The sequence below is a fragment of the Falco rusticolus genome, chromosome 16 (genome assembly GCF_015220075.1).
Source record: "Falco rusticolus isolate bFalRus1 chromosome 16, bFalRus1.pri, whole genome shotgun sequence".
Taxonomy (NCBI): Eukaryota; Metazoa; Chordata; class Aves; order Falconiformes; family Falconidae; genus Falco; species Falco rusticolus.
The window spans coordinates 2775387-2802169 of NC_051202.1; the positions used below are offsets into that span (position 1 = coordinate 2775387).

General features: G+C 45.4%; 1 protein-coding gene across 3 annotated transcripts; it reads right to left on the reverse strand.

Moving 5' to 3' along the window:
• Positions 1 to 525: 525 nt before the first annotated feature.
• On the reverse strand, positions 526 to 26746 carry LOC119158201 (beta-galactosidase-1-like protein 2). 3 transcript variants are annotated; one of them, XM_037409840.1, is made up of 20 exons: positions 26613 to 26745; positions 23698 to 23757; positions 22242 to 22439; positions 21574 to 21642; positions 21162 to 21257; positions 19503 to 19611; positions 19107 to 19199; positions 16122 to 16203; positions 13558 to 13622; positions 11243 to 11327; positions 10104 to 10241; positions 9378 to 9458; positions 9038 to 9144; positions 8512 to 8658; positions 8018 to 8089; positions 7030 to 7108; positions 5732 to 5819; positions 3798 to 3912; positions 2749 to 2865; positions 526 to 2263 (listed from the first exon to the last, which is right to left on the reverse strand). In XM_037409840.1, the coding sequence occupies exons 1-20, from the start codon at positions 26693 to 26695 to the stop codon at positions 2177 to 2179; spliced, it is 1971 nt and encodes a 656-aa protein (XP_037265737.1). In that variant the 5' UTR covers positions 26696 to 26745; the 3' UTR covers positions 526 to 2176. The 3 variants fall into 3 exon arrangements, with proteins under 3 accessions (XP_037265737.1, XP_037265738.1, XP_037265739.1); XM_037409841.1 differs by lacking the exon at positions 23698 to 23757 and having other exon boundaries at positions 26613 to 26744; XM_037409842.1 differs by lacking the exons at positions 526 to 2263; positions 2749 to 2865 and having other exon boundaries at positions 3802 to 4052; positions 26613 to 26746.
• Positions 26747 to 26783: the final 37 nt, after the last annotated feature.

The window sequence follows — 26783 nt, forward strand, 5'->3', positions numbered from 1 at the left end:
CTCCAGCCCCTTAAAAAACAAACAAAAAACTTACCTCCCCGTTCATAGTTGTCAAAACTTTGATCAATCCCCATTATCCCAGTTCTTTCAATCCCTATTATCCCAATTCTTTCCAAAAAGTCTGAAGCACAATTTTATGTTTGAATTGAGGGAAAATGTAATCCTGGAAATAGACTTTGTTATCTTTAGCCCTAACACATAGAACTATTAAAATGCTATAGATCTGATTGTTAGTTTCACAGTGCAGAAGTCTCCCCTTGGACTAATGACATTGTGTATTTCATATATTTAAAAAAAAAAAAACAAATTTTTTTTGGTAAGTTATTTTCTCTCAGTGTATATCAAAACCATTGGGGAAAAGCTGCATTCTTTAGTTCCCAGTCACAGAAGCCTTGCGACGTAGCCTTTACAAAAATGTTCCTTTTAGACGTATTGGCTGAAGCACGACTTGGATAGAAAAGCATTTGATGCTACTGGCTGCTCTATGGGAACGGGTGTTGTTATCTTGTATTAAATCAGTAGCTCTGCACTCCAGCAGATATATTCTGTTATTGTACTAGCCTTCCAAGTTCCCTTCAGTCTGCAAACCCTAGAATGGAAAGAGACATTTTTCAAGGACTACAAAGTTTTCATACCATTTAAATAGTTGCCAACTGCTGTCCTCTCCTAGCTGCATGTTTTGTTTCACTAATCTTAATTCCAGTCCCTGCTCGGTTGCAACCTTCCCTCTTTGGAAGGAACATAACTTTCAGGAAAACGTCAAGGATCGAGTCCTGAACACAACCCTGCACATACACTCCACTCTCCTCAAGGCTGGTCACACGAGCCTGGGCCCTTCCTGCTTGCATAGAGGCTACCGTGGTCCTCGGGAGCAGATACCCATGGTCAGTAAGACCAGCTCTGGCCAGGATGGAGTGTATTACAGCTGCACTGTCTGTTCTCAGTTTTAAACAAACTGTATTTAAATTTGTTAAATAAAATTATGGTTTCTAAGAGCCAGAATACCCTGAAACTCCATTATCAGAGACAGTGCACATGTTTGGTGTTTCCCTCATAGCCTGAATCCTCTGGTTACTGGAACAGAAAACAGGGGCTGAGTGACTTCTTGGAGATACTGAGCAGATCTGCAGCTTGAATTTGAGCTCTTCCTCTCCCTAAAGACATGGCAGCTTCTCAGTGTCTGTGGAGCCGGTGAGTTAAAAAAAAAAACATGTGATGTTTTCCTAAATCCCGTGTTTCTGTTTTGAGAGACAAAAAGAAAGAAAACAGGACCCAAGTTCCCAAGATTTCACAGCAGGTTTAAATAGAAAGTATGGGTGTGCTCTCCCATTGCAACTATGTATGCAACCCCTTCTATCCCAGCCAAAATCTGAGCCCTGCTCATTTTACAAGGGAAACTTCATCTTAAGGTGCGTCCCAGTGAGAACAGGGAGGGGGTGGATGACTGGAAGACTAACTTGTCCTTTTCTGCTCCTGCACCTCCTCCTTGGACGTTCTCATTCCTGCCTGGGCTGAAACACCATGGTATCTTTGATAGAGGACAAAACACGTTTGACTTTTTAAAACTTTTTTTTTCCCTTTTTGAGAGAGACAACCTCCGTAGTAAAACTTAGTGGAAAAAAAGCTTAAATTAAAGTAATTTGACAACCAGCTTGGCTTCCAACAAGTGAACAAGTAATGACCTTTTTGCAGAGTGAGTTGCTAAATTCTGCCTGGAAGCACAACAAAATGTTTTTCCACACCTGGTTACTCACATGTTCACCAGCTATTTTCTCCCTATCTAATTATAAAAATGAGGAGGCCAGCAATAACACATTTTTAAAGTCACTAGAGAGCTGAGCTCAGCTTTCAGTTCAGATGGCTCCAGTTCTTTCTCTCTCCTGCCTCCAGCACCTTTTTACTCCCCCACATTCATCAGACAGTCCGTAACATCATACACAGCCATCCAAGCTGCGGGTCCTCAGTAGTCCAGGGAGACGAGCTTCTGCATCCATCTATGAAACAATGGAGTCTGGTTCCTTCGGGGCCCGTTCTCTCTTCTGAACTTACTGCCAAAGAGCAAATCCGTTACCTGGGTCTAGTGGAAATTAACATGCCCAAGTGCCTGGGCCATCGTGTCCCCAGACATGCAACCAGGAGTATTCAAGATGAACCAAACATGGGAAAGAAGCTCTCGTCAGTCCACATACTGGGTCCTTCCTAAATAAGGTATGTCGACAGATTGTATTATCCGTCCTGCAGTGCGTTCTTCAAAAATTACAATCTGCAGAAAGAGAGAGACATGAAGTTTCTTCATACAAAGGCTAAGTTACTTCAAATATTTTTAGGAGGAAAAGGCATACAATCACAGCAGGGGAAGGAAGCGTCATTTAAAGACATCAATCAATATGAGTCTGAACAGTAACTGTGATTCTTCTTCAGCACCACATGATGCAGAAAATGAACCAGCATCTAATCAGGTTTGTCTTGATTTTGGACTTGATGCAGTGCTTTGAAGTTTAGCTGCCATCCTCATCATGTCTTAATGGTTGTCAGAGCCACTACAGCAGCAGCTTTAGAGCAGCACCTTCCCTAATTTTCACAGATCTTGGGAGATAACAGTCTCCTTCCTCTCTGCTGTGCTGGTTTTCAGCTAGAGATAGGCAAGTAATTTACTGCATTAAATCCCCTAGCTCTTTGGGACATGACTCAGAGCAGGATCTTTAATAATACCAACAAGCAAAGAGAAATCCCACCAAAGCCTCTTACCTCATTGCTCCCTTTCCATAACCAGGGGCCAGGAAGGTAGAGTGTTTCCTGAGGTCCAATTTTCCAGTAGCGGCCCAGGTTCTGACCATTGACAAAGACAACTCCTTTTTCCCAGCCCTAGAATCAAGAGTACACCGAATTCCTGATGCAGCTGTATCACCCAGTTAGCACTCCCCCAGGAAACTCGCATTCTTTACGGCTGCTTTCTGCAGGTTTTCTGCTTGCTTTCCCTGTGCCACTCCCTGAAGCCATGAACATTTAAGCAAGCCCTGCTGAACAGGAGTTACCTTTACTGTGCTAATTAAAAGGATAAAGCTTTCCAAAATGTGCAAGTCATGATTCATGCTTGTACAGGAAACTTCATCCTTTTGAACAGACATATCTTTATTTCTTCCCAAGCACGGAATATCTCCTCTCACCTATTTCCCAGGTGACAGAAATACCGTATCGCTACTGACTAGCGTAATTTACAACAAAACATAAATGGAAGAGTGAGCAGTACAATAATGACTGGCATGAACCTTGGCTCTAAGGGAGTGAAATCGGAGGAGGAAGTTTAATAGCATTTAATATCTCATCTTAAGTTCTATGCAAAAGCAGCAATCTTCCACAGAAGGAAGATGTGAACGCTAACTCTCATGCCATGTCTACAAAGAAGTGACTCCACATCCCATTGAGGAGGCAGGAAGAAAACTAGTGCCTCCTTTGTTCTTTGTGCCCGTTACTCCTCTGCAACTAGAAAAGAAATAGCATTTGTATGTCAATAAAAAAAAGACATAACTGTTCATTAGCAGCTCTGCAGGGTCAGTATTGCACATGTTTTCTCATCAGGACCTCTACAGGCTGAACAGAATTACCTGCCAGCACGAGAAGACTTCTACACCCTCAAAATAATTCTTTCTGCAAGATCAGAGGAAGACTACAAAACTACAGACTGTAAGTCAGAGCTCAGAGCTACTACACAAGTGTGTTTTAAACCAGCTTTTAGAAAAAAACCCAAGAAAATCAAGATCAAGAAAAAATAGGGGGGAGAGAAAAATAGGACTTGCCTGTAGCTTCAAGAAAGTGTCCTGTGGCTGATGCTCTATCCACAGCCTTCCACGAAAAAAAGCTGGACCGACAAAGTAATCTGGGACTGCGCTCCATCCAGCAGTATGTTGCAAGCTGTAAAAGAATGACCAAACACAGCAGGCAAGCACCAGGCAGCACTGAGAGACACCACACCGATGTCGAGACCATTTCAAACCACTGCTTACATCGGCAGATGGATGTTGTTACAACAGGGTTGCTGTCCCCTTGCACACCTGAAATGTCAAGCAGTTGCTTTCTAGTGGTAGGGCCTAAAGGTAACACTCTTCACGCTGGAAAGGGGTGAAGTGTTCATCTCCTGTAAACATTCAAGGCAAGCACCTAGCTGATCTGAAGTGTACGGGTAGTGCGTTTCAGTCTTCATTATCCTAGGCTTGCCACATCACTGACACACCAGTTGCTGGTACAAGAAGGGGATGTACAGGGCTATCACCGTCTCTAATATTTTACAGCAACATAAAGATCTCTGCTTCACATCAGCTGCTCAAGTGCCTGTCCTCCTTCAGATATGACGGTGCCATCGTGTATGCCTTAAATGCACGTGGCTTACACAGGCTAAAGGAAAACTTGCAGAATTGATAAAATTCAAAACAGCCGTTTCTGCCCACGCTCCTACCGAGGAACACGAACACATCCTTGGGAGTGCAGTAATGAGGGGCAATCTGGCTTTATTTCTTACTTGTGGCAACAATTCGGGAGCAGGGGAAAAACAGAAGAGAAAATAAGCGTTGTAGGAGTCCCACAAAAGCCTTCAGCTTCTGGCAGAACATGTTCCTTCCGACCCTTACAAACTGCATCTCTTGCATTCAGGGAAGTTATTGATCCAGTGCAGCTTGACTGCTACTGAATTATTCAGCTAAAAGCCTGCGACAGTTCCTTTCACAGTACCATGTGCTCCAGCCTCCTGCACAGTGACTGGAAGCTGATTGTGTCTCATTGCTGCTGCTCAAATTGCCAGTAACTGATTGCAGCGTTGACTAATCTCGCTTTTGTCTGTGCATGGCAGTTCGTTTGCTTTAATATTCCTCACTGAAAATATTCTTCTAAAACCCTGCAGTCAAAGGTTACGCGAGTTACCCTGTCAGTAAGAACCCTTCAGGTAGCCCCCCAGCACCTGTTGAGATTGTCCTTAGAAATTTCAAAGTGTAGACTTTTTTTTTTTTTTTTTAAAGCCATTTCAGTTTAACATGGCCTCTCTCTCCTTCCTACACAAAATGCAGGATTTGGGGGATATCTTGGGGGATGCACATGTGTTACTTTGTGGTATTAACAACATCACTGAAAACCGTCTGGATGGTGGCCAGCGTCCGTAGGGCATCTGTTGCCTTAAACGCTTCCTAAGGTTTTCTATATCTACTAACAGGCTCCTTGGCTTACCCCATTAGATTTCTTTTTCTGTCTTTCTTGAATTAAAGCAAAATAACTTAAAAGAGAGGAAGCCATCTGGACTTGTTAATGTACTATTAGTAGCTTCCTAGAATTAATCCATCCCTTGTGAGTTTAAATAGCTAAATATATCAGCCATACTGTGAACTTCAAGAAAGACACAAATTTCTCCAACATGTGGGTGTGTTGGGAGCCACCCCTTTGGGTAAGCCATGCTTCCACCTACCCAACTTAACCCTGCTGGTACAGGCTGCGAGGAATTCTTGAAATCCTCCACAGTGGGAATACATTTCATCCCCAAATAATGGTATAGATAAAGCAGCACCATTTTCTGCGCTATTTCAGGCAAAGGCATCAGCAAGGAACCTAGCAGTGCAAAAATCCACCTCCCTCGTTTTACCTTGGGTTGCCTTTCTGATAGATTTAACTGCTACCTATTAGGTTTTGTACTGCTGGTAAACAGTTTGTTTCAAATGAGGAAAAAAAACCAAATTTAAATCCAACAAACCTTTTCATGAAGCCAGGTTTCATCTCCAAACTGTAAATCTTGAAGTTCCTCAAGGGGGTTTTATTCAAGAAGACGTCACCAATTAAGCCTGCAAGAGCAATGGGGGTAATGAAGAGCCGAAAAACAGCTAAAGCTGATAGATTTTCCTATCTGAATGCGAGGAACAGCAGGAGATGGAAAGCGGCCACATTCTGCAATGGAATTAGAGTCCATATGGTCCCATTGCTCATCCAGATTGAGTGGGGAACATTACTATACCTTGGCCTCTCCACTCTCTCCTTTGCTTCAACTCACCAAGTTGTTAAGCACCCTCCAAGCAGAAAACATTGCTGGCACACGCAGCAGATGGGGTTTTGTTGTTATTGTTGGTTTTTTAGTTAGCTGACCATGTACACATTTTTTTTTAAAGTAGTAAATCAGTTACTTCTCTAATAGGCACAGCAAAATACAACATGGGCGAGCACTGATGTCCAGTGCTGATCCCCTGCTTGCCATCCAAGGATCTCAAGACACCTTAGCAACTAATTTACCTTTAACACTCTCTTGTTAGATAAAGTTATTCTTCATGTAGCAGGCAGAGCCCAGGTCCTAATCCAGCCTCCTAACTACAGGACTGCAGCTGAGCCTGCCTAAGCAGTGCAGAGGCTTTATGCAGTAAAGTCTTCTTCTGCAGTAAAATAAAATTAGTACAGTCACGTGCCTAACTCCATTAGTCTATTTTGTATAGTTTTTTGCATACAGTTCCCCACTAAAATAGAATCCTGGGGTTCTGACCTCTTCCAGCTCTACAACTGTGTGTGATAGACTTGAACATTTTAGTAAATTCTGCTCAGCAGGATGTAAAATTCATTCCCCCTAATACTGTGTCAATTTTAAATGTTGCGATCCTCCAATATCAACCCCCTAAGGGAAAACACAGATTAAAAAAGGTATTTTCCTTCTCTCCCTGTGAAGTAACACGCTCACAGAGCAAGAGAAAGGGTACCCTAACATCACCGGGCAAATCTAGAGCAGAGTAAGATCCATTGATGGCCTTGGGCATAGTTGTCCCCCTATAAAATAAGAAGCCTTAACGCAAGCCATCAAGCAGCATCTGTGATTGCTGCAGACAGGGAGTGATGAAATGGGTTTTTTAACATTTCCTCCATCACACCGTTTCCCACCAACTCCAGACAGTAATCTGGGCTAGCACTACGATAGCTGCATTGGGTCTTCAGTTTGGTTCTGTGTAAAGCACACGAGAAAGGCAGTGCCGCAGTGTTTAAACTCAGAGAACTATCTAGGACAGTTTGACTTACCTTTCCTCTGTTCATTCAACGCCAGGCCATAATTGACACGACCGCGGTTCTCTACCAAGAGTCTTAGCTGCCTGAATCCCTGTTAAAAAAAAAAAAAAAGGAAGAGCATCTGCCTGGACCAGTGCGCAGTACGTGCTCTATCAGCCATAATACTTGGTTAACAGAGGTCAGTAGAGGTGTTTTAAGAGGGGAGGTGGCACCGATACCTTTGGCAGCTGCAATTTATCTGTTCAAAGTTCTAGATTGTGTGACAGAACAGTGTCCCCCTACCTTTCAGCTGTTACAAATAGTTATGCCACTGAGGAACTCTCAGCCTTTTTATGAAAGTCTTTTTTTCTGTTGTATTTTTAAGTACCATCTTGATATCACCCACAGAGCCAGAAATGAAGTTTGACATAATACAGGCTTATGTCATATAGCTCTCCCACAAGTCATAAGAACAATTAGTGTATTAACCCACCCGCCTACTCTGAGGAGCCATGCACAGCGCTGTTGACATGCATTCAATCAATATACGAGTCTTATTGCCAACTTCCACCAGGGTAAGACTACTCTCAGAGCTAGAGGCATTCCCCCTCATTTCATTTGAGACCCAGAAGGTGCAAAAGCCCCCAAAACCCTTAAAATATGCGTTGTGCTAAGGAAGATGAAGCCTACACAGACTTAATCTGCACAAGCAGGGTGCCAGTACTCGATCTCTCCAGTTGTGGGTGTGGCAGGAAAGCTGGCAAATTTTGTGCAGCAAGCATGACAGTATGAATTTTCTCCGTGCAAAAGTATTCAAAAACCCCTTCTCAATCACAAATAGTAACTTGGCAGTAATTCATGCTGTATTTCACTACTGAAATAGGGTTTAATGAGGGTATATAACAACTGCTCCCTGTGTCAGGCTACCGTATCAGCTAGTTAAATGGAATAGGTGGGAGGTTGGGCGGTCTTGGTTCTGTTATCCACATACTATTGCCGTGAGCAATCTCCAGTTATTTACCTGTCCTTCAGGAAGGGAGAGCTCCACTGTGTTGTAGTCCAGCTCACCAACGTACATGGTGTTAACAAACACCTGCAGAACAGAGCACAAGAGAGGAGAGCAACTTCTCATCAATTATGCTGTAATCACGCGTTGCGTAGGTTACCGAAGTTGTATTTGGGGAGGAAATTGTCTCTACTTGAAACTAGAACTAGAATCCATAACGGTGTCACTGATCCAGTCTAGGTGGGGAAAAAAAATAATCACAACATTTCTCAGAACATTCAATATTCTGATGTTTAAAGATATTGTAAGTTTTAGTAGACTGGAACCTCAAGCTGATTTATGATTTATGATAAGGACTGGAGTTTAGCTGAGAACTGAGAAGGGCAAATCACACTTCTAATCTAAAACTTCCCATTTTCCTTCATGGTTGACCCATTTCCTACCTAGCTGCCAAGAACAAAGCATTTACATCTGACTGAACGTAGTCACAGTTACCCTCTGCTCCTTACCTGTGCTCGGTCACGGACATGGTCCCTTGAATGCAGATGTCCACCACCGAATATGACAGTCTCGTAGAGCACATACCCATATGACTGCCCACTGCTGTCATTTAGATGCAGATTCTCCATGTTAATGGGAAACTCTGACTTAATGGGCTGCAAAGGAGAAACAAATGCAATGGCAGAAGTGGCCTCCCCGCATTGACAGGCCACGTAGGAGCAATTCATTTCGGATCAGTGTTCCACTCTGCCACAGGTCACATTTACCCTGTAAGCCTCCTGAGGTCTGTTCCAACCTGAATTACCTTACGACTCTATGAAAGCTACAGCAATGAAACCAAGGTACCAGAAAAGGGTGCCAAGGACCTGCAAAAGTGGAATTCCAAGAGAACAGAAGCACCAGTAAAAAAGGTGAAGTAAAAGATTTGCACGTCCTTGGCAAAACATGGGATAGCAAACCAGCACACTAATCACCTTTTCCACCTGTGAGGTGACACCTTTTACTACTGAGATGCATTACAATTGGTAGTACTACCTGTAAAAGAGATGGCAACACATCCCAGAGAGGGATATATTGATGCAACAGGATAGCACCATATGACGCCTTGCTTTCAATCATGGGAGGGAGAGGAAGAGGCTGGCCTGTGATGCAAAAAGAAAGAGAAAGATGGAACAACTATTTCAGATGCAAAAACCCAACACAGATTTAAGCCCCCTCCAGGCCTCCTTTGGCCCTCCCTCCCATCCTTTGCAAAAAACACCCAGCCAGTCGACCAGGCAGCTTCAGAGGGCTCCAGCAGAAGGGCCAGTTTAAACAAGTCTCTAATTTAACACTGTAGGTAAAACAGTATTTTGGTTCTTGGATTTATAATTACCAATGATCATGCTGAAGAGTTGTCGGAGCTTGAAAAATTTGGATGTATAGTCTCCAGCCTCCGTCAGCACAGCATCGTAATCTGAAAAAGCAGTACACGTGTTTTAAAAACATACAGCAGCTCTGGGACACCCTTCATGTATGCTGTCACCAAAGAAGTAAAAGCCCAAGACACAATTTTCTTGGCACCGTCTGTACTGTGGAAACCTGTACGCTTTTATCTGTGCAAATGTAGCTAGACAACCAGAGATGAGCTTAATTTGGAGACAAGGAGCAATGTACTTTTAGAGATCTAATTTGCATGTATCCAGAATAATCACAGGATAAAGTCAAAAATTAACAATTTTAACAAAGGGCTGTTGGGATGAAAAGAGCTTTACGGTACAATTAAAAACCAGAATTGTATCTTGGATCACCATCTTTCCCTAGAAGGAAGGGCCAGCATGGAGATAACATGAAGCAAAGTCATCATCTGCACCTTCTGTTTCCCGTTGGGAATGAGGGGATGCTCCACATCCTGGAAGGGGTCTGGAAATAGGAGACACTACTGTAAGCCCCCTTTGAGACAGGCATTTGCTTCTGAGCTATGCTCCAGCTCGTCTCTCCATGACAAAGTGGTTGTACTAATAATTTCTCAGTGCTTCTGCCAACTGTAACTAGCCCAAAGGGTAGTCTACACTGCACTGTCACAATAGGTGCATGGGCAAGGCAGTGACAAAAAACTCACCGTAACTGGTGACATCTGACTTGTACTCATCAGCCTCCAGAGCACCGTTCATGAAGCCAAAGTTGGTGCCTCCGTGAAACATGTAGAGATTGATGGATGCGCCTAATTTGAGGACGCTTGCGACAGTATTCACCATTTCTGCAAAGGAAGGGCAGTGCCAGGAAGGCCACAGACCAAGAAGCTAGGCTAACACTTCCAGTAATTCAAAGCAGACACCACAAACATTCTGGTGGTCCTTGTCAGTCAATCACGCCTGTGTAATTACAACAATTTGTATTTTGCCCTCAGTAAGGGCAGCACGTCCATTGACACATCAGGACATAGTAATACATTCAAATATATCTCTCCTATAGGTGAAAAAGGGTAAAGCTCATGTACTTGAGCTGGAATTTTGCTTTGAAGCACAAGAGTTTTAAGGACTACTCAACCAGACTCCTAAGCTCAACACACTAATGACCCAATTACAAAGACAATTGCAGGAGAATGAGAGAGTCATTAGAATAGTCTTATATAGCTCTGTTTTCACTGTACTTTAGATGCCCTAGAGGTTCTGGGGTTGTTGGGGTTTCTCAGTACTTGTCTTCCTTCCTAGTGAGCTTTTAAACTAGAAAAAACCTAACGCTTTTCAGAAGGTGCAATACTTGCAAAAGGCTTAGGTTCATCATCATTTATGAGGAGTGTTTATTGGCCAGACAAGTAACGCTGTTATGGATGCTTCACAAAACTTGTGACATCTTTACAAAATACAGATAAAGTCTTCACAAGATTTAGATTAGCTCAGGAGGTGAAACAGATGATTTAAGTCATTCGGCTGCATTTTTTTAAATCAACTTAGGCACAAGGTCTTAGGACATGTCACTAATATCTTCAGATGTTTGGCTCTCTGCACGCCCCACAGAGTTCCTCTTCAAGAATTTTTTTTTTTTTTTTAAAAAGAGCTGCTGTTTACTAACACTACTAAAGAAAATCCAAGGCACAGCAATGTGACCCACTCGCGGAGAGATTATTCATTTACAAAGAGTCACACAAAGCAAAGGTTACAGTGGGACAGAAATATGTAAAAGTTGTATCTCATTTTTCTGTGACCGTTTGCTGAGCACTAAGCCCCCCTAGCTACCAGAAGAGTATACGGTGCTCACCGTCTGCATCAAAGACATAGTGAGGGCCTCCCCAGTTATCAAACCATCCGGTCCAATACTCCATCACCATCTTTGGCTGATCTCTCTGTACCAAAACAAACCCAAAGAGTTAAAATGGAGATCAGTCTTGCCCTCATCCCTATTTTCTAGAGAAGCACTGTTCAACTGCAGTTTGGCAACGCTGTTTACAAGAGTGTTTTCTTCTCAAGCTGGCATAGAAAAGAAGCTAAGAAGCTCTGAAGAAGATGCTGTGGGCCAGCAAAGCCCAGAACCGGTAAGCAAAGCGGACTACTCCTCTGCTAGGCACAAAGCAAAAAGCACAGCACACAATCGGGTGATACCAAACAGTTCTGGATACTGTTGTTTGGTAGAGCTGTAGCAAAAAGACAAACCCACTGTCACTGTTTAGCTTCTGGTAGAAATACACATTTATAAATGTCTGCTTATCAGCTACACCACTGCCAGCGGAGGGTTTGCAGGTGCACCGCAGCCAGCGCTTGCCAAGGTAGGAACAGCAGACCTTAGCGGCTTAATGCCTTTTTAATGCCGCATATGGTGTTGGCAGGAAAGAATTAGCCTTTGCAGGAATTAGGTCTTCATTAAAAAAGCTGTGCACACAGAGCGATTGCTTCCCATTTGTCACCGCTTGCCAGCTCCCTCAGCTCCTGTAGAATTCCACCCAGCCCCATCACACCAGACAGGACAACATGTGCTCAGCCTGGCTGGCACTCCTTCCTCATGGTATTTATTTCTAGACAAGGCAATTTTGCCCTTTATTTGATAGGGGCTTTATCTGATGCCACGTGAAATGGCCGAGGTAAGTGGCATTAAAGAAACTCATGTTTCATTAGGAGAAAACAACTGCAGGTGCCTGTAATAATTTAATTGTTCCAGGTTCAGACCAGCTCTTGGAAATACATTTAATCAATCCGTCCCCAGTAAACTGCTTGAAGAAGGAGTTTTATCAGCCTCTGGAATAAAAGACCATAACAAGGCAAAGATAACATAGCTTCATAATCCTTACAAATATGCATGACAGGCTTCCTATCTTGTCATTAGTAAGTGTGGCAAAGGAGGAGCTGCTTTTATTGGGCCGTGTGGCATTCAGCTGGTGGGGAAGGTGCCACCTTCTGTTCATTTGCAGGGTTTGGGGAATTTTGTAAGACCTAAAGAAGGCGAAAGCACCTGCAGCAGAGCCTCTTTTGCCTGTACAGGAAAAGAAAACAAATTAAAGCTGCAGGATTCAACGTTCAGCATGCCAGCAGCAAGGTTTCCTTTCACAGTCCAGGCAAAAGACAAGGGAAGAGATCAGAAGAGAATTGATCACGGCCAGGGGCAGCTGTCAGTTTTTCACATCTTTCCAGGCTGACATTCGGAGCAAGCAGAGCAACAGGGAAGGCAGACGACAGAGGATGCAAGGAGAGAGAACCTGTCACTAAAACGCAAAACTTGTTATTCCCTCACTACTCCCTCAACGCAATCAAGATGCTTTTTGCATCAAGTGTTCATTAGGCAGTTCCCTGCCCCTGATTCACATCTCTGACAGCACAGGGGGTTAAAGAAGCTCAAGCGACACACAAAACTGGAATGTTTTTCTGCAGGGAGCACTGTTAAATGCCAGGTAGGCTGGGCTGCGGAGAAGGCAGGCAGAGCCTGAGACCACGCTGTGTGGAAGGTGTTTTGTGAAGTTACTGTGGAAGCATATGTGAAATTAAAGTGTTCCTCTGACTGAAACAGGACCAAATGCCTAGTGGAGCCAATCCTCTCTTCTGCACAGCATGCCATTAATACAACTTCACATATCTACACTGAATAGGAGGCACTGGAGAGGACAGAGACAGCCCTCACAGCGTACACTGAAAGAACCACAGCAGATCACACCCAGCATTTGAAGACTACAGTTTTCAGACATGCTCTTGACGGCATCCGCAGCATCAGGCTAAAAGAGCCTGGAAAAAAGATGACTGAAGTCCAAGAGAGAAGTCTGACAGTTCCAAGGTAGGATGCTACTGGGCATCAACACTTGAAAGCATGAAGAACTCAAACCCCCGACAGCTAAACACAGGCCACAGCTGAATGGAAAGCCTTTAAGAAGGTGCTGGATTAACAGCATGCTTAAAACCTCCCTCATTTTCCAGAGAAATCATCGTAAGTATCTTCACTGATTCCAGAAGGATTTGGGCCAGTGAGAAGGAAGCCCAAACATTTGTTCAAAAAAAGCCCCAAACCAACACACAAAACCAAAACAGACTGGCAGTGCTTCATTTCTAATGCTGACCGGGAAAATCTAAAAAAAAAGTTTTTCTGCATCTTACCTGTACTGTGTCCAGATATTTCAGTAGCCCAGGTTCCAGTTTCTGAAAGTTAACAGTGGCCAGTGCTATTGGGAAAAGAAAAAGGTTTTATTAATTCAGACACAAAATGCCCAGGAGACAGACTGCTTAGGCCTCAGCCCAGCACAAGCTCGGGGGAACTGGAACATCTTCTGAACCACCAATACAACCTCCTCAGACATTTACCATCAAAGTCTTCACTTGGCATGCAGAATCCAACCGGACCACAGCACACAGAGGAATACTTGCAGGCCATCATTTTAGCTCTAACACTCACTGATACTTAGAAAGAGAGAGCATCAGAGCAGCTCATGGGGTGTCACAAGCTTTAATTAGAGGCTGTAAAGCACTTGGAGATCCTCAGATAAAAGGCACCACATGAAGGCAAACTTATTATTAGAAAGTCATATCTGGATGCCACACTGATCTCCCAGGCTTTAGCTGCAGGAATAGCTACCCTGGCAATATCTTACAGCTTGTCATGTCTGTGGGGGTGGATGAGAGAAACCACAGTACAAGTGAACCAGATAGAAACTGTAATTGGAAGACTTATCTGTGCTTCTGCCCTGCACAGCACGGAGGAATCACCAACTAGTTTGTGTGTGCTGCATGTACAGCGAAAGCTGCTGCATGATCTTCAAGCACCGGAGTGGGAAAACCTGGCTGCAGGCACTGATGCACCAGAAGACCCCAACCCGGTATCAGTGCCCCAGCCCCTGCTACACGTTTGAACCATTTTCATACTTTTCTAGCCCTCGGTCGCATTGATATTTCTCCCAAGAAACCTGGAAAATGCAGGAGCAATGATATAATTGGGTATTAAAAATTGACTTCTTACAAGAGAGCTGGTATCAAATCCAGCCCCAGTTGTGTCAGAGCACTTCAAACGGAATATTTACATAAGCAAAAGCTCACTTCTCACTATTTATACCTTGATTTTAATAGGCTGACCTATGTAGTGTGCTAAGCTGAAAAATTTCACACAGGCAAACACAGTGGGAGAATAAAATAAAACGTGGGTTTAGCACTGATGTAATACATTAGCTGGCAATCTTGAAGGCAAACATGCCCGATTCTGCTTTTCATGCAGATTAGCAGCACACCATTGAAAACGGTGTAAAGGTGCGGAGAACCAGTCCCCAAAGCCTGATTCCTCGTTTCCCCAGTGGGTGGTTTTCACGTGCACACAGCTTTCCACTGTGGCGTCTCAGCCACGGCTTGGAGGCAAACCAGAGGTTTTATTTTGTCACCCGTGAGCTCTCAGAAGGGCCGTACGGGTCAGACCAGAGCCACCCAGGCTGGGATTCTTGCCACCAGCTGTGCCTGTGAAGGGAGGGGGATTGCAGGTGCTGCACAGGTACTTGGAGGCTGACTGTGATTTTTTTTCTATACCTATGAGCCCGAAGGGACCCACAACAACAAAAGCTTTCCTCCCTGTCCCCTGAAATGAAAAAGCTGCTGGAGAAGGGCTACAATGCTGTAGTCGCAGGTCCTTCTACAACAGACAGTTTTCTCTGCAGAGCACCAGGCTGACTGCTCCTGGCATTAACAGGAACCTCCAGATGCTTCTTGGAAAGGAATCAGTACACCACTGATGAACAGAATAAAAAAAAAAATAATCACAGAATCACTGCACTAGTTTTCAGCTCCAGGATGGAGTCTTCTCTCTATTTTCTTACGCATTTCGACAGTGGATTTTGTTCTGTCTCCTTTACAGCTTTTGTAACCACCTTGCTGCTATACCGCTTTGAGCCCTAGTTATTCCACGCATCTGATTACTTGACATGCTGACTCTAATGAGCAGATTGTTATGACATCTAAGAGGCAAATTGGTATCAAAGAGCTCTCAGCATGCAACACACTGGAAAAGACAACTCCAAACAAGAACGAGCTCTGAGGCAGTAAACATTCCCAGAGAAGATGGTGAGGGCTAGGCAGGGATTGCAGCCCAACCCTGCTGCATGTCAGCTCTCTGGCAGGGAGAGAGTGACTCTGTGTGGTCAAGGCTGAAAACTACTGCACATCAAACAAAAATACCATTGAGACCACTGCTGTACTGGTGAAGGGCCACGAACTTCAGCGTTACTGAATTTGCCCCTCTCACGCTGACATATGAAAACGGGAGGCAAAAAAAAAAAAGAGGAGGGAAAGGTCTTTCCCTTTAATCATCTCCATGCCTGAGATTACAAAATGAACAGTATTTATGACTGAGCGATGACAGGGGCACTCAAAAGACTGCACCCTGCAAACACTTAATTCAGGGAAGCAATTACTACTCAGGCAGGCAACTGGCAGAAACAGAGGAGAGAGCAGAGGCCAAGCACATAGTAAATCTCAGCTGAGCTGGATGTGGAAATCTGAAAATCAGTATACACGATGCTCCAAACAGTCAGATTTAGGGCCCAGTGAAACTCAAACAGCTGCACCTCCACTTCTTCACAGAGAAAAGCAGGAGGGGTGCTAAGCAGCATTTTTAAACACTTGATAGAATTACACTTTTTAAAAAGCAAAGGGAAAACGGACATTCTTTTGCATTATGCACATACCTCCTTCCACTAAGCCAAATGACAGCCCGTTCTTGTTGTCTGAGGTCATTAACAGTTCCACGATCCCTCTGTTTAACAGGGCCTAAATTAAAAAGAGGAAAAGCCATTGTGTTAACAGCCTGAGTTTAGTATTTGTCAGGATATTAAAGCATTAAAGTCCACGATCACCTTCTCTGGGGATAGCTTGAAACTGGCGGTGGCTTGGTAAGAAATACTATTCCTGTGACATCTCCCATTCCTGCTGAAGCATGCCTGCCTACTTTTTCCAGCTTAAAGACAACTGAAAAATATTATTTGGTTTTAGAAAGCTGGATCGGTTTCTCACTGATGCATCAAGCTTCAGGATTTTCTCTTCTTCTTCTGAGATAAGTTTAATAAATAGCTTCACAGCTTTCCATCAGAAGAGGGCTTCAGGTAGAAGAAGAAAAAGAAAAGCTGCTCGCCCTTCCTGCCTCAGCAATGGAAGCTGAAAGGAGAAAATAGCTGGTTTGCCAGTGAATGCCATCACAGGACAGCTCAGGTACTGATGTTCTCAAATAGTCAAGTCTGAACGCATCTACTGCTGCTTCAATATCGCAGCACTGTATGAAACAGCACTCTAAGGTTCTTAAAAAGCACATGCACACACAAGGTTCTTCCTGACAGGATTGTTCTCTTACAGTTGGTTTTTTATGGAACAGTGGCTGATGTTTGAAGGAGGGATTAGGAAATCCTAGTTGCAAATTAACCCCCCTCTTCACTGAACCTGCCTTGGAAGTCACTCCTTCAGCTTCAAGGAGCTTTGAAAACAAGCCTTCATTCTCTTAATTGTAAATTACTAACTGTAAAATGGTGGTAAAGATGCATCAGCTCGCACAGGAGTTACCTGTGTCGTGCACCAACTAGCTAACGCCTGCTGCGTGTCTGAAGAAACCTTCGCGTACTGCACACGCCTGCACACCCTGTGCACAAAGAGTAGACTTGAGCATGACACACAGTCTCCGTTAGAGAGGCGTTACAACGTGGAGTTTAAAGACAAACCCAATTCAGAGTTAGTGTTTAGCCCGGTTAGTCTATCAACATATCATCACTAAATCAACACCTGAACAGATGCTGGTATCTGACAAAATTCAGCTACTGAGGGAAACGGAATTTCTAACAAATTTTATTGAGAGAATTCTTTGGGCACTGCATTAGTAATAAGTTTCTTCCCCTCCCTTTGAGTGTAAGTGCGGAATGGAGAAAAGGCAGGGAGCTGCCACACATTGAAATGCATTACAGGGTTTCAGGGTGCAGCAGAGAAACCAGGAATAGAAACAGCGTCTGAGGCAGACACAGGTGTGTGCTCAGCTAATCCCAGCTCCTGCATTCTGGGGCGAGGGAGGTGCCAATACACCCTTTCATGGCCTTCACGTTTTGGAAGGCAAAGGCGCTGCACCCAAAAAAGTGAGATAAAGACAGGGATTTCAGGTTTAGTCTTGAGTTGTGGGCGGGTTTTAATGGGTATATTAGTTCCAGGAAGATTGCCACACTTATATATGCTAGACGCAGATGTGAATTAATCAGCTTGCCACATTCAGAGCTCAAGACCCAAACCAGAACAAGACTAGGAGCTCCACCTCACATTAGATACCACTCCAAGCAAAAAGGAAGCCCTGTGAATCCTGCTTTCCCACATTTTTATCTGTAACCACTATAATAGGCTTCCTCAGCTGTAAGTTGCACGCAACACCACTATATGACGAAACAGCCCTGCAAAAATACACCCACGGGCCTGGCAAGGAGATCTGTTCTGACAAGTCTGTGAAACATCAGAAGCTCTTTCATCGCTGAGATATGGAAAAGCAAGCCCCGAGCTGACGTGCTGTTCAGGCACAACAGTGTCTCTATGCCCCATTCGTTCAGGGCTCTGGAAGCCATTTGTTTATAGGCTTGCCACTGGTGGGACACAGGGAGGGAAACTAGGCAGACAGACAATTCTGACATTACCAGTTCAGAGGGGCAGCTAACCCTTTAACTTGTTGGTATGTATGCTTCATATCTAACCTTCTAAGCAATGTTAACTCACTCCATGAGATGGAGTTAGTGCAGGACAGACAGCACTCTAAGCAGATGAGGACTCCTGCCACACGATGGATTTGAAGAGCCTCTGTACACCTCAAGCAATAGGACACCCTCGGCCAGAGCTAACCTCAGGCTGCTCAGGGCGAAGCTGAGGTACCCGAAGGGTTTCAGAAGGATCTCATAATGCTGTAGCAGAAGAGCAGGGAACACACAATTTATAGCACATAGGCACCACTGGATGGATAGCCCCTTCACGTGCAGCAACGCTTTTAAGCACTCAGTGAGAAGAAAAGAAACGACGCACCTTGTAGGACATACTGCAGATCTTGTTAACTGTCTGCCTTGCAATTGTGCTGGGGGCAAACGAACAAGTCAGACTCAAGTCAGATCCACCAGGATATTTCAGTCTCTTTGGGCACTGGCCAGCTCTTTTATCATTCAGTTCAGAGGCAGGAGCCAGGGCAAAGTCTAGTCTCTGTTTGACAAGGGTAAGGGAGGCATTAGGCAAGTTAACCTGCCTGATGCTGAGCTCCAGGTTACACAAGTTTAGGAGCGTGCTGGTAGCTTGTTCACATACACCTTCGCCCCAGGAGTGTCAACAAAGAGAAACCTTTCTCTAACATTGTCTAAGAGAAGCTAAAAAGGACCAGCTGCAGGCAGCTTCCTCAAGGCCAGCTGTGTGTTACAGACACTCTCCCATCTCCCTGTCACCCTCTTCTCTGGAAGACATAAGAACACAGGCTTATCAGTGCTGAGAGGGTCACATGCCATCTCTTCCACTCCAGGAAGAAACACCAAGGAAAATGCACTGGATTACGCACTGACACTTTCAAGAGTTTCTGAAGCCATGCACAAAAGTTTTTCAAAAGAAAGAAAATAGTATAAGGATGGTGGTTCATGAGAGAGATTCACCACAGAAACAAGTAAATGTGCCAACGTTACCATTTTAACATAGGTCATGTAGTTTGGGTCTTTGGCGTAGGAACCGTATTCGTTCTCCACTTGCACTGCAATGATGGGACCTCCCTTCTTGTACTGTTGGGAACAAAAAAGAGTTGTTCACCATGATTTCTAATCAGAGGGACCGAAATCACAGTGGCACTGGCTTGCAGCAATGATGCACAAGTCTCAGACGGACCCAGCTCCACCCTCTCGTCCTCCCGAAGTCTATGCCTAACGGTACAGCTAGATCTGGAGAGCTGACAGGCTACAGTCCATACTGGGTCCTGAAGGGATAGATTTGCTGGTGCTTCAACCTGCTGCCATTACACACAGCTCACACTCATCTGTGCAGACAGTCCCCACTTGGGGACAGAGAGGGCAACGGATTGTACTTGCCTGGAGAGGGACGACAAGAGGCATTAGATGATCAAAATAGGCATCCACAGCTTCTGTGAAGCCCTTGTACGTTGTCCTCAGCTGCATCTCTGGGTCTTGTAGTAGCCAGCTATGAGAAAAGCAGCAAACAGAGTCTGTTAAGAGTCTCCTCCAGTCAAGGCTGCCAGAGGTGACACCACCCACCGACATCAAGTCACTTCTGGGCAGGAATCATTGATCTTTCTGTGTCACTTGGCTAAGCTTGCAGCGCAGGTATGGACCACATCGTGAGCCAGTGAACGGCACCATGTGAGGCTATCTGTCACTCACACTTTTAAATGAGTCCAGACTGCACTTGCCAAACTGTTCCCCTTCTTTTTGCTCTATATTTTGTGCCTAGGTTCGTGTCATTAACTTTCCCACTAAGATTTCAGAGGCTAACCTGGTTACTCTGGAATACCCTGCATCCCAAAGGGCCCTCTATAACCAAGTGCTCCCTCATAACCCCCCAACCTTCGCTCAAAACAAAGCTTCTGGTAATTGTTCTCATGGTTTCTGTTGCTGATTTACAAGACTTAGTTTGCTGGTTTGGGATTAGCACAGAAAAGGGCAATTTGTTTAAGAGCAGAACAATGTAGTTCTATAACCACTTAAGCAGAGCGAGCTTGTACCTTCCTTGTCTCTGCAAAAGGAGACAGTAACTAACAGTGCTTCCAGAGGTCTGAAAGCTTCAACTCCTGTATGCTATACGCAGCTCAGTGAGCTTACAAAATCATGACCTCTTTATCTGTAAAATGAGAATAGTACTGTCACTCTTTATCAGAATTTTTATCCGTTGGATAAAAAGAATACACAGGTGATGTGGCAATGACTGACAATATCTGCACTTCCCATAATATAATGTGGAGTTAGCTACTGCCTCTGGCCACAAGCTCTCAGGAGTAACTCCCTGACACACCTTCACAGTTCTGCACCTGAACTCTCTGATGCCACAGGCAGGGCATTCTAAAAACTGAAAAGAATAAAAGAAATAATCCTCAAATTTTGTCAAGTGTCTCCACTGAGGTTCATGCTCTGCGATGGTAAGGAAAACAAGTGGTACGTAACCTGGCACTGGTTCCACTGGGATCTAGTAACCAGGCAAGTCTCAGTGCTGATGTATACAGCTCAGCTCTCAAAGCCGCTCACCAGCAAGCTCTGTGCTTTAGAAGAAAATACAACAGGAGGTTGGAGAAGTTATGGGTCTTTATTACTGCCAGCCATATAATATGTATGTTCTAGTAGGAGTTTTAAATGGACCCGAGATGAAGCAAATTCTTACATCGAGCTGCAAATTCTACTATTGATATTACAGAGTCGAGTTGCAACAGCAACGGAAGATAGGTTTCCCCAATTCTGTTTTCTTGCTGTAACCATTATGCCATAACACAATTATTATTTTAAAAAATAACCACTCAAAAAAAAATCTGGTTCCAGGCTTACTATCTGTACTGCTTAGGAGAGCTCAGTAACATAATGAATATTTGCCTGCTTTGGGGACGCAGAAAATAAATATTCCCACCTAACAGCCAGCCATTCTAAATTTTTGAAGGAGGCTCAACTGTATGATCAGAGGTTTTTGTTTGGGTTTTTTGTTTTCCCCACAGCCTTAAACGCTTGCCTCAGCTGAACAACACTTACCTGGGCAGCCCACCAAGGTCCCATTCAGAGCAGATATAAGGTCCAGGACGCAGAATCACCCACAGTCCATTTTTAGCTGCCAGTGAAAGGAAGGCCCTAGAGATACAGACAGCATAATTATTGTTTGACTGCAAATTCCTACTCCATGCACTCCCAATACACCAATCACCATGAAATTTAGGTACCAAAACCAGGAGAGAATTGTTTGATGAAGCAACTATACTGAACTGGTACTAAACCTGCAGGTTCCCAGGACTCCAGATAGCAGGGGAAGGAATGAGAGCTGCCACTGATGGAACAAGGGACGGGCTTCACTTCAGAAAGTGGAAATGACACCTTCAGCTGGAACCAACACACCCACCCTCCCCTCAAAACAGAGGTATTTAATAATAGAGCTGTCTGTACCACATACTCTAGATCCAGGTTGCGACTGAAGTCAAACTTCCCTCGTTCCTGTTCATGAAGGTTCCACGGCACATACCTGAAATGCAGAGTTAGGGCAGTGGAGGTAAAGGGCTGCAAAGGCCGTTGCATTTGTGAAGCACAGAAAAAAAACCTATGCACTGCCTTTGTTAGTCAGTAACAGATCCAGAGATGACTGCACGTAGACATTGCAAGTGTCTATTTACATATAATTTGTGCCTTCCTTTCGTTTTTCTGACAAGTCTTTACTTTGTTGCACTCTTTTCCTATGCTCTGCTACATCTGAGTTTCTCAAGATTGTCAAATGTGGTCTCTAGGTGTATCTTTCATTCTCCAAACCAGAGCAATTTCTAAATGGCAAGAGTGCTGAGCGACTGTTTCAGAGCGTGACCCTTCTGCACTGCGCCAGCATTAGGGTGGCACTTCCCCAGTACGTCTGACAGCTGCCTGTTCCGGCCCGTATTTGAGGATACTGCAGTGTGTGATGCTTAAAGAAAACCTGAGTCCCCACTACTCTTTTCTGTGTCTTTCTCATAATAAGTACAGAAAGACATTGCCATGGCCCGCTGGAATTAATGACAAAGTCCCACCAACTACTAGTGAAGAGGGGAGAGGCTGCAAGATACGTGACAGAGCCTAGGGAGTGAGGACACTTACGTCGTGAGGGTGTTTAAGCCACACGCTTTCATTTTAAGCATGCGATCTTCCCAGTATTCCCTGGGGACTCGGAAATAGTGCATCGAGCCTCCAAATATACGGAAGGGCATGCCCTCCAGGAGGAACTGAGAGTTTTCTGTCTGCAAGCCTAGGGTCCTCCCCCATAACTGCAGAGGGATCAGCTCACTCCAGTTAAACCTAGAAAAGAAGGAGAAGTATATGAGCATCCAGGCTGTAGCGAAGGAGGAATCTGTCCCCCTGAGAGAGGCTGCTTATTTCACTCTACCTGGCAGGACCAGCTCTGACCTTCCTACTTCTTATATAAATCATGCTTTTTGTCATATAGAGCAGGTAGATTTTTCAGAAGACTATAAAACAGATGGAAGATCTGCTTAAGATGAGCATTTAATACTCATTTCACTAGTAGCTTCCAACCTGGATGCCCCAAGCCCCTCTGCCACACTCTACAACCAAGAAGTAGCACTGCTCAGGCACAGAATATGAAACCAACCTGCTGAAAATATAAGATGGGTAAGTTTTCACTCAGAGTATCAGCAAACACTTTCATAACTTATGAAATGTAAGATCTCCCTGTTTTGCAGTGGGATCACACATGCTGGCTGATTTCCAGCTCCCTGTTCCAACAGCAGCTGCATGTCAGCATTGCTACCCTGAATGCCTTGTGGTCTCTGGCACCTTCCAACTCAATGCGTGGGAAAAATAAAGACCCCACCATTCACTGTGAACAGAGAACCTTCCCCTTAAAGAACCCACCTGGATGATATTCATCACTCAGGAGAGACTACGCCAGCTGTCACCACAAACTTACCTCTGCCCGCATTGCTGCTTATACTAACTCCTTAATATGTTATTTGCCAAAAGAAACAGAACAAAGGAGATGGCAGGGTCCACAGCACTTACCAGCTGTAGTACTCATGCTATCATAGCCCTACTCGGGTCTGTTCCTGCATGCAAAAAACTACCTCTATTGCCTTACACAGCTCCCTGGTTTGTGTTGGCTGAACCAAGAAAACATTTTATCAACAAGTCCAGATCCAAAGCAGTTACACTGCCTGCACCAGACCATCCCAGTTCCACAACCCTGAATACACAGAAGAGTTAGACAATAGCGGCTTGTTCCTCTGAGACGTTATCACAGCCAGATGCGAGAAATGAATTCCTGTCTCAGCAAAGCAAGGGTGGCCCACACATTTGAGAGAAATGTCACATTCGGAGAAGATGGAAATATCTAGGCCTCCAGCTGTTTTCTATACTACACGTCGAGCGGGTATGTGCAGAGGGTGAGGACTTCTCAGAACGCAGAGTTTACAGGGATTGCTAACCAGGAGCCTTCAGCGATTAGCTGTCCTCCAACACAAGACAAGGAGACTACAAAGGAACTAAATCTAAGACTTCCAGGATACTGCACAGGCTGGCTGACAAGCACAGAAGGTACCTGTATAGCACAGCATTCTCACAGGGCTCTGAAACGACCGGCAGCAGGCATGGGTAATACCTGGAAAAGGAAGCCTAGATTAGATATTCACTGCCTTCAATGAGCACTCACAGGTATTTATTGTCAAACCATTTACAAAAAATAGTGCTGAGCGAGGAGAAAGTAACATATCCCATTCGGAAGGTGGTGCACTAATAACAGAGCTTTTACGACGACAGTGCAGCTCAAAGTAAGTAGGAAAAATAAGCACGAAATACCTAATTGTCATATTTAAAGGATGACCGCCTGAGTAGAAGCAGGATGAAAAATGCTCATCTACACAAGAAACTAGGTACAGTCAGAGAATGATGATGTAAGGCTAGGAAATGGTGGCATTGCTCCCAAGGAATTATTGTGAATTTTTCCAGCAGAGGAGGTGGTTCTCAGTCCACACACAGGATATCCTCTGGCTACTTGCCCTTCTATTGTCCTAGAACTGCATCTTCCACAGATTGCAGCTATTGCAAATCAGAGCTCAAAAGAGCAGCTATACCTGCTTCTGTTGCTTGGTGGCAAGCCTGAGGCAGGAAGCTCAAAGGGGTCTGGAGACACAAAACTCCAATTTTTAAAGACTACGTTGGAAAATACCTAAGTTTCCAAATTGCTTCTGAGCTAGGTACAGCCCTGAATTATCCCTGCACACAACAGTACTGCTAACTGCCACTGGTGCCAGAATGAAGGCTGTACTCAGGAAGCATACACAGGCAGATAAAAATAACAAATCACTTAAGCTCATCTTCTTAACCTTGGGCATAACTTAGCTGGCAAGTTTCCATCAAGTTTCCTACCTTAAAACTCCCCGGCTCCAGTGTTTTTTTTCATGAAGGTAGGAAGCTCCCAGGCTCCCAATGTTTTCAACATATTATCCTGGATATCCTGAAACCCACATGTCTCACTAGGATCTGTTCAAGTGACTCCTGAAAAAAACTTCTGTAACTCAGCAGAGCTTCATCCTGTTACCAAACTGGATTTCCACCGCTCAAAGCCCACCTGGGCCCTGTGCTTCCTCTTGAGAGCATTGTATAGCTTCCTGTTGATTTTTTCCTCACTTCTATAATGACAGCACAGGTTGCAAGAATCTTTTTTTGTCTTTGCTAAAGGTTACTGGCCTACTTTGGTCCCTCACTTCCTCCCTGCTTCAGGAAAGTCTCTTTTTTGGCAAAAAAATAGCATGGGATGACCAAGTTCCCCTAGAACAGCAGCTTCAATATTGGGTTGGACAAGTTAGTCCTTCATGAAATGATCTGTCTTTATAAGATGTAAGTTGAAGTGCAACACTCCAAGCAGAATAGGAAAGTCACAGTTAACTGCCAAACCAGCTACGCTAAGGCATCCATGCCTGTAAAACAAAAACCTAGCTGAAGTCACCTCTACGTGAGATAGAGATTTAGCTTTGATGCTGGTCTACCGCATATCCAGAGCGGGGAGAAAAAGGTAACTCAAAAGACAGACAAAACAGGGCAAAAAGCATGTATGGAGACCATTAGTTGCTTTGCCAGTACTAAAGGATGCACTTCAGAAGACCTGGACTTTACAGTTAATCCCTAAGCTCTACTTAGACCTGCCTCAGAGGGCTTTGCTGTTTATTCCGGGCTTCCTCTGGCCAGGGAAAAGTGAAAGCTTGGAGTTGCCTTCCCCCATGAGCTGCAGCCGAGGTCCTGTGCCGGTCAGGGGAGCCCCAGGTGCTCTTTCAGCACGGCTGCGCCAACCAGCACTGCATTTTCCAGTAGCATTTATTCTCCGGCACCCTGGGCCACCCAGGGAAGCACTGGATACCCACGGAGACAGTGTTTTATAGATACACGCTCACAGGAGGCAGACTTCCATGCTTTTATCAAGTATCAGCTTGCAATAATCCTCAGCTAACAATCTCCGTGGCACAAACCCAAGACCAGCTACAAAAGAACTTTACTTCTAATTGTGCAAAGATTTATCAAGGCATTTCTGTAGTTTTGAGCATCAGGTAACTTGCTACTATGAATTAAAGAACCCGTCATAAAATATCCAAGTTATAAAAGGGATCTGAGTGGTAATAAATAACCACATCTTCCCTTGCCTCAATATTATCTCCAGCACTTTGGGGACTTCAGGGACTGAAGAGCTCCCGTCACCTGGCACGGAGAAGCTCCCGGTGCAGACATACCCCTCCGGCAGCATCACGGGACACGCTTGTTGGGAAGAGCATCATCCCCCAAACGACCATGACCTCAACCACACGGGACTGAAGCAAGAACCTCCAGTAACTTCTTGTTACTGCAGGTGGGCTCCAGAGGGACGGCCCTCGGCCTGGAGCGTGCAAAGGGGCCCAGAAGCAGCAAGTCCAGGGGGTTGTGGAAGGCGAGGTGGCCCCCAGGCCTGACGCCACCGGGAAGAGCAGCACTGGGGCGAGCGGGACACGCGATGTGGGCGTCGGAGGCACCGGTGGCAGCCTCAGAGCCGCGGGTGTGATGGAGCCATCGCTCCGCCAACTGCACCATCCGCGGGATGGCCAGATGGAAAGGCCGGGAGCGCGCAGGCTGGGGGCAGCGTGAGCCGCAGGTGGGACGGGATGTGCGGCGCGGCCGCCTGGACTGCCCGCACCCGTCGCTTCGGATGGGACAAGAAGTTGCGGGGACAGGTGACAGGTGACATTTATGTGAAGCTCTCCAGCCCGCCCTGCGCGGAGCCAGCTCCCCCCCCGCCCTCCCCACGCCGCTGCCCGCGGCCAGCCGCGATGCTCCGCTCGCCGCCACCCTGCGGGGCCGCAAGGCAGCCCCCGCCCCCCCGCCCCATCCTGGCGCCGTGGCCCCGCACCCAGCCCCGGGTCCCAGCGGGGACCTGCGCCCAGGGGCCAGCCCGCCGCCCCCCGCCCTCGCCGGGGCCGTGCCGACTCTCACCTGCGCAGCACCAGCCACAGCACCAGGAGGAGGAACGCCGTGCCCCCGAGGCGGCGCTGCCTCCGCCCGCCGCACGGCCACATGGCGGCCGCCCGGCGCGGCTCCGGCCCCGGCCCCGGCCCCGGCCCCGCCGCCGCCGCCGCCGCGCCCCCCCGCTCCGCCCGCCGCCTT

Bases quoted from the DNA above. Each gene is read 5' to 3' on its own strand.
- LOC119158201 (XM_037409840.1), bottom strand. From the start codon at position 26,695: ATGTGGCCGTGCGGCGGGCGGAGGCAGCGCCGCCTCGGGGGCACGGCG. The intron at 11,328-13,557 runs GTAAGATGCAGA...GTTTTGGTACAG, and splicing joins AATATCTGGACACAGTACAG to AGAGATCAGCCAAAGATGGT. The intron at 5,820-7,029 runs GTAAGTCAAACT...TTGCTCTTGCAG, and splicing joins GTTGAATGAACAGAGGAAAG to GCTTAATTGGTGACGTCTTC.